The 8,436-nt window shown below is 41.6% G+C and overlaps 1 protein-coding gene across 1 annotated transcript in view; it reads right to left on the minus strand.

Annotated features, from left to right (window-relative positions):
- Window positions 1–8,436, minus strand: part of LOC142140610 (piwi-like protein 1) — a 228,542-nt gene that overhangs the window by 128,109 nt on the left and 91,997 nt on the right. Inside the window, 1 exon segment of the mRNA XM_075198311.1 lies at window positions 4,248–4,325. Within this exon segment, the coding sequence (XP_075054412.1) occupies window positions 4,248–4,325 (78 nt within the window).

Genomic DNA, 8,436 nt, shown 5'->3' on the forward strand with positions numbered 1-8,436 from the left:
TAGGTGCGGGGGAGAACACTGGAGGGATTGATTTTTGAAGTTGGTCTATGACAACAAAATTCTTTGCATTGGAGGAGTCTTGCACCTATGCATGGGATGAGGTTATTAAAAGTTTGGGCAAACTTAACCATTATAGAGGAGAGTGATGCATGTTCTTCAGGAGGTGACAGGTATAAATCTACAATACAATACCAAAGTATCACAAGAGACTACATGACATAAAAATGTCCAAATGAGGTTACTCAATCCTCACAGAGAGGACAACACCAAAGGGTATTTTAAGAGCAGAACCCACTTGCCAGTAAGGAGCGTCGCCTGCAAAAAAAAGAAAAAACAAAAGAAATGTGAGTACATCAATCAAAATACCCCCCCCCCCAAAAAATAAAAATCATCAAGTTAGATGAAATCCCCTTATGCTGGTCTAAGAGGTCATCAAAGGAGAATAAGCCAGGGAGAGGAATAGGGGTCTTCCTAGGTAGTAAAGATCCCCACAGCTCCAGCTCACCCTGGAAAAAAGGCTCCACAATATAGAGGAGACAAAGGTTTTATCCAGGTGAGTTTATTTCCCCAACAAAACAATTATTTCTTCTTAAACCATTTGGATTTTACATAAAAACCTGTAGTCTGGCAATATTAGTTGGCATAAAATGATAATAGACTAAACTACTCTAGATTTGATCTCTCGTGGTGTTCAAAATGATGCCGGGGGAGAGGGGGTAGGACAATTTAATTTTGAAGAGCTTGAAGCCCTCAGTCTTTCTAGAAAGATAGTCTAATTAGTTCAATAAACTTGACCAGTTAGGTTCCAACATATAAAAGGAGAATGTTCCCCTTCCCTCCTCAAGTACTAGTTTGAGGCGGCAAAGTGGACGCAGGGGCGCGTATTGGGGACACCATATGCTTGGTGACTGTCCCCTTTACAGCTTGTGTCTGCAGATGGTTTCTATCTGCACTGTCCGCACCCCAATCTATCCTACTGCCAGCTCGTCTCACAGGCAGCAGCAGGACACAAGACACAGCACTGGATAAAGGTGGTAAGTGTTTGTTCTCATGTAAGTATCACAATGAGGGGAAGGAGCTTTTACTCTAAGTGGGAAGATTTAATGTTTAAGTACAATAGTTGCAGTGTGATCTCCAAAAAACAAGTAATTTATAACTATTTACATTCTAGTTGAAAGTTATGACTAGTTATTGTGGTGAACCTGTATTAAAAATGAAGCCTGCCTTGGAGAGTATTTTAATATAAGTGTGGGGGAGGGGTGTTAATGTAAGTGTGGGGTGTGAAATATTGATTTCATAGTAAGTCAAGAGTGAACTTTTAATTTATTGGTGGGGTGATGTTGGGGGTAAGTTTAATAGTAGGGCTACAGTAGACCTATTAATTTAGGGTGCGATGATGGAACTAGTCACTTAATGCTGGGGTGATATGGGTGCAATAAATTAAGTATGTGGCTGAGTTTGGGGAGAAGAATTTGCCAAATCTTAAAAGTGAACGCCAATTTAAGGTTTGTGAATAAATATGTTTATTAAATGTAAATATTAATGTTGGGATTGTTTGAAGGGAAACTGGATTATTAAAGGTGAATGCCATTAGTTTAATGTCTGGGATGGTTGCTGGGAGGCCTAATTATTAAACATGGGCTGCTTTGGAGGAGGGAGGTCTATTGAGTTCACTCATTGCTAGGCTTGCTATCTCTCATACACCTGTCCATTGTCCTAACAGGAACCCAACATTCCAGGATCCAGAAAATCAGCAACTGAGCTTAGGACACGAGCAGCAGCAATAAATAGTGAAATCCGGAAGAACAGGTAGGAGAAAGCAGGACAGTCCGCAAACTGTACCGATTCTGGTGGTCTTTCCCAATATTAGGGACCGACACACTGACTGTAGGGACAGTTGAGAGGTATATCCGGCTTAACACAGCTCTACTCATTAAGGGGAAGCTGCATGCACCCAACAGTGCACACAGAACTGCCCATGTATATGTTGGGGATAGGAAGAGTTGGGAGAGCAGCCAAGCACGGTCTACAATTACAGCCACGACCACAGGCGGCGTGGCACGGCGAACCTTCTCTAGAAATCCTGTGTTTGCCCCCGAAACAACCTGGTTGGATTGTACCATAGGGGGTCTGGTATTTCACACAGAACCAAATATCAAACGGTTTGAAGACTACATGCACTTCGATGTTACAGAAATTTACTGGAATGCTGAAAAATGTATAGAAGATGTATAGTAAAAGATAGCATTCATTAAACATGAGCCAACTTCCTCAGGTTATAAATGCAGAGAATATTACGCAATTTTTTTTTTAATTTTCTTTTTAGTATATTTGCCAGGTCACAAGAGGATGTACAAGTCTCCAAACATTCTGCTGTCTTATGGTGGAAACTAGAGCAGGTTACTTCACCCAACCAGGCTGAGATTCACTTTTTTTCTGCCTTAAAAAGCACCTTTTCTGTGCCACCTCACCCAATGGCTTTCCATAATCCCAACCACCACATTAAAACGGTTTAAAATAAATACACTGAATAATTAAGCTGACTTTTGACAGTGCTGATCACGAGAGATGAAGGTGAAGTAACAAATCCGTGAAAATGTTAGTAGACAGGATTGCAACTTCAACTTTATTGCAACAGAGTAAAAAGAATCAGGTTTTGGCGAGTACCTGCTAAACTATTAGTCAATAGGTAAGGGAGGAAAGAATATGAGAGCCCAGACTAATCTTTCCAAACTTACTTGATACAGGCGAGAAAAAAAACGGGATTTATACTTACGATAAATCTTTTTCTCTGAGTCCATCTGGGGGACACTCCTTAACCATGGGGGTTGAGTCGGGGGGAGGAGTCTGGCACCCAAAGAGTTAACTTTTTTCAGCTGACAGCATATCACCCCCGCCAATTCCCACATACCTCAGTTTGATTACAAAAGCCATTAGGAAGATAGGCCAATCAGCAAAGACACACCACTCAACAGAGGGGGGAGTGGAGACAAAACAACGAAAAGACAGGGGGGAAATCGGAGTGTCCCCCAGATGGACTCAGAGAAGAAGATGTATGGTAAGTATAAATCCCGTTTTCTCTTTCATCCATCTGGGGGACACTACTTAACCTTGGGGACTTACAAAAGCAATCCCTCTGAAGGGTGGGACCGCTCTGATCTCCTTGCACGCAGAACACTACGGCCAAAGGAGGCGTCCCCAGAAGCAAATATATTAAATTGGTAGAATTTCGTAAAGGTATGGACCGAGGACCTCAAACACATTCCCCTTCCACTGGCTCTTCTTCTGTGTTGTTTACTTTAACAGCGTTTTGCCCTTTCTCTTATATTAGGGGAAAACCTGTTAGAATGTGTTCCCCGCTAGCGCTATTCAAAGCGCGCCATCCTCAAGACTTCACTGCCATCCCCAAGGGAGGAGGAACTTGGTATACTCCAGCTTGCTTCCGGGGAACCTCAGCAGTAAAGGCGTTCTCTGCCTAATGGCAGCGCCCGTCCTGCATCAGCGGGGAGAGTCTCTTGCCAACTGCTTCCCGCTGTGAGAAGCGCTTCTTACCTCTCTGTCAGCGGGGCCGCCATCCCCCCGACAGGCACTTCTCCCACAATTCAGCTCCGTTTACACGGAGTCTCTCGCCACTGTCAAAAGAAAAAAAACTGCAAAAGAAAAGGAAAAAACCTATAACCAGTGAACCCTGTTCACTGTCTTTCTTGGGGCTCTTCAGGTGCAACCTTCTTCTAAGGGCACCCAATTCAAACTGAGGTATGTGGGAATTGGCGGGGGTGATATGCTGTCAGCTGAAAAAAGTTAACTCTTTGGGTGCAAGACTCCTCCCCCCGACTCAACCCTATGGTTAAGGAGTGTCCCCCAGATGGATGAAAGAGAAAAATAGTTTACAAATTGATTGGTTAGAGACACAACTTTAAATATGTCCACTCAAAAAGTGCATTTTCATATACCAGCAGCAACAGCTTGCAGTGCTGTGAGGCTCCTATGCCGGGGACACCTGCCCTTTAGGTAATCACCATACGCACATTCCTGGAACAACTTTTATCAACAGGAGAGAGGGGAAATAGTGACGGCCGTTTACTTTTCAATTATGTTGACATGGAGACGATTCAAGTTAATACTCCTGAACTGCAAGGCTCTTTAGCAGTGGAACACTTCTGCATGTTAGGGTGAGGGGGGCTGGTGATTACAAATACTCTTTGTGGGTGGACATAACTAGTACAGTTTTGCAACATGAAAAGCACCTGTCCAGGCTGGGCCGGCTCCTGACCACGTGCTCTCCCGCGGGCTCTGGCTCGAGCTCTCCCAGTCATCTTTCGTTCCTGCAACAGAAATAAATTGTTTGCTCTTGAACTCCAAAATCCGGTTTGTTTAGTTATTTAAGCAAAGTTATTTTGTTCTGCAGTAATACTACTGTGAATAATAAAACGTTTAAAAACTTATTTAGCTCCCTTTCTAAACATTTGATTTAAAACTAAAGGGCCATTCCTGCAGTGCTTCAGTGAGTCTTTGCACCCAATACCTCCACTGTTACCAGATAGCAGTAGGAGAAGCAGCAAGTCAAACTTGCCCCAGCTTTTTACTAGAAGAAAAAAGGTCTCCTTGCTACTCTGGTTCTGAGGCATTCTGATAAAGTACTGTTTGGAACAGGACATTGTGTAAAACTGAAACCGCGAACAACATACATAAATACAATAACTGCATCATGCACTACTATTGCACACTCGCAGACAATTAAATAGGAATTTATAACAACCTACAGTGGTTTTGTTTGTAATTAAACCAAGAGGGCGGACCTTGTAGTTATCTATGTTTTGTACTTTTAAATTATCCTTATAGCCCATCTACATTTGATCAGCTAGTTTGAAAAGTTTGACACCCTTTTATAAAACTATCATTGCTGCCATGATATGCCACCCTTTCCAGGTAGCTTTCAACCACTGATTGCAGGTGAGGCGTCAAATCCTAGAAAACTTCAATCTCAACTGGGAAAAAAAAGGGAAAAGCCAATAAGCCAATTCTGTATCCAAGTCAATGAATGAATGTGTTTCCAACTATGGCCAATTCCTCCAAACCTTCAATCTATCTTCATCCTACCAAACTCAGTCACAGTATTCTGCTTGACATTTTAGTCACCAACCAATAGGTACATATAATATAGCTGTTAAAATCAAGTCTAAACCTTTGTACCAGAACATGCATAAACTTTATCCTCCAACACCTATTAACTGACCCATAAATCAACTTAACAAACAATTTACTCCACACTTGATATTCTACTAGTCCAACCTTCTAAAGCCATGTGACATCCATGCAGCAAAGCATGGAGTCAGGGCATATTTAACCCTCACCATCCCGTAGGTTATTTCAAATCTACTTGAATCCTACAAACTTAGAAATTCCTTGTGGAAGAGATCTAAAGTGGTGGTAATCTTGATCTTATTGAGTAGACACATGAAGAATACATGAACTAGGCAACCACAACTAGATAGGCCAACATTTCTGCTCAGACAAGTGGGACTTTTCCTTCACACAGAGGGGGTTCAAAAATGTAAACTTATACTAAGCTGTCCCTACAGTTATTTCCTATTAGTAGTCAATGGGGGAGCAGCTTAATCATGTAAATATGGTTTTGTCATTAAGCCCAAACTTTTCACCCAGTACCTACAAAAAAATAATTTAGAGCCAGGGATGGAGAGAGGGCACTAAATGTGATCACCGAGAAAGTCAGGCGCACCCGACATGAATGCCCTACACAACAAAAATAATTAGAAGTCCAGTGATGGAGTCAGAGGAGACATCCGCTATCCTGGCTTCAAAAATTAAATAATTTAAAAAAAATCAGGGTCCCCCTTATTCGAATCAGGGTAGACTCCTCTTTCTATGCACATGACATCTTACTAGTTTGGAGCTCACCAGAGAATAACACACTACAGAAACATTAAGGAGGCCAGTATTTGGGAGGGGTTTTGTAATGCACAGATCTCCCACATCCTGGCAACCCAGACACACTGGGTTACCCTCAATTGAAAGAGGGGAGTCCCCTCTTCCAAATAAAGTGCCCACACTCAGTATTTACTGGTTACTAGGTTGTTTAGATTTCAAAATAGTATGCCTTCTTGGCTACCCATATTGTTCCTACACATTTTATGAGTTTCATTCAAAACAGTGCAAACTAGCAAACAACAAAACACTAGTTTCATCATCAGTTATTTATATAGCGCCACTAATTCCGCAGCGCTGTACATAGAACTCACATCAGTCCCTACCCCATTGGAGCTTACAGTCTAAATTCCCTAACATAGATACACACAGACAAAGAGAGACTATGGTCAATTTGATAGCAGCCAATTAACCTACTAGTATGGTTTTGGAGTGTGTGAGGAAACCGGAGAACCCGGAGCAAATAAAACACATGGAGAACATACAAACTCCACACATATAAAGGTCATGGTTGGGAATCGAACTCATGAACCCAGTGCTGTTATTTTAAAGTGTAGATTTTATCCTGAAAAACTGTGTGTAGAATCCTGCCTTTAGCAGTTTTGGATAGGTGGATTGATGCCAAAGCAAGAACCACAAAGTAATTGTTTGTGACGTTAACATTTTAGGTATTTTTTCTGTAGGTATGAGCAAACTAAAGGCATTTCCTGAAAATTCAAAATCTTCTGGAAAAAAAACAAGGTTTGTGTAGGTTACACACAAATTACCGATATTGATGTTAGAATATAACTTAAAAAAAAAAAAAAAAAGCCAGAATATTCAGTGGTGAAGGAGATAAATAAAACTAAGAAACAGCTTTACAGGGTACGCTCTAAGGAAAAAAATAAGTGACTAAAAGACCATGAATCCACACTTCATTTTAATATTTACAATAAACACACGTTGAAATGATTTTTCCCAGTTCTCCATTATATTAGTCCACAGGGTTACACACCAATCAGCAGGCAAATTCAGCTGGTTAACACTCCTATCCAGCCAAATAAGCAAAGACCAAGTTCAGATACAGAGGAGCCCCAGGGATAATGGTTTCATTGTGTGGTTCTCATGGCTTGACAGAGAAGAAGGGTCAGCTCTGTTAAACTAAACCTTTAACCATGAACTCTCCTTTTACCCACCTGTGATATGGAAAACAAACTGTTACTGGTGCCTAGTCAGGATTTTTGAAACGCCACATAACCGCACCATTTATTCTCTACACTAGATGCCAATCATCAACCAGTGGCTTTGGTCTTCATGGACCATTAAGAGTCCACCATGATCAATTTCAAAATGAATTGCATGACAACTGGAAAGGCCTGTACACATCAGTATAAGCACAAAGGTGTTAAAATAAAAATTATTCCAAATAAAAGTATCATAAAAGCACAAAAGAGGTTAACATAACTAAACCCAACAAATGATCTTATTGAGAATATTGTACGTTCTCTTCCAATCAGTGCCAAGAGCTACAACAGGCCTGACAGCCGTTACTTGACCAACCACCACACACAGCTTCAGATGATTGGGGGTGATCTACTTACAGAACAATAGTAGGGTATTGCTCAGCAGTGTCACTTCACCCCCAAAACATGCCACCAGCTATTGCTTTCCAATTGTAGTAACTGGTGTTGGAGTAATTCACCAGAAAGACAAAAAGTAAAGCAAAATCCCCAAACAATGCATTAACATTGCTGCAATAAGTTCCTTATAATAGACTGAAAAGTAGAATATAAATGTGTTATACTGGCTAAATAAAAGCCTTCCCCTGAGATAGCTCCACTGTTAAGCATGCTGGTACTACAGAAACATGATAGAGATAGATAGATATATATATATATATATATATATATATATATAATATATCCACTAATTCCACAGTGCTGTACAGAGAATCTATGTCACTCACTATTATGATTTGAGTATGGGAGGGAACTCACACAAACACAAGGGGAACATACAGACTCCAGAGATAGGACCATGGTCAGGAATGTAACCCATGGCCCCAGCACTGAGGCAGGAGTGTTACCCACTGAGCCACCATGCTAAATAACTGTGCATGGCATTTACAGAGGAGTAACAGGAGCTGATACAATACCAGTGTAATAAACATCTCATCATATAACTGGCTCCCTAATGTGTAATAACACGTATTACAGGACACTGCTGCTTTATATACTATAATAGACAGCACAGACTGCCCATATCCTGATAACACCCATCCAGCAGCACTGCCAGGCACCGTGTCTCCCACTAGGTGTCAGGAAGCACGCTGGGACTTCTAGTACTACCACAACAGGGTGTCTACACCGACAGTTACCCGGGAATGACACAACACCCGCCTCACCCGTCTCTCTCTCACCAACGCTCACTCAGATTGACGCTTTGTGACACCGCGCATGCGCAGCTTAATAACTCTCTAACGGCTGCCACTGTGCATGCGCCGTCTAACGG

The sequence above is a fragment of the Mixophyes fleayi genome, chromosome 2 (genome assembly GCF_038048845.1).
Source record: "Mixophyes fleayi isolate aMixFle1 chromosome 2, aMixFle1.hap1, whole genome shotgun sequence".
NCBI classification, from domain to species: Eukaryota; Metazoa; Chordata; class Amphibia; order Anura; family Limnodynastidae; genus Mixophyes; species Mixophyes fleayi.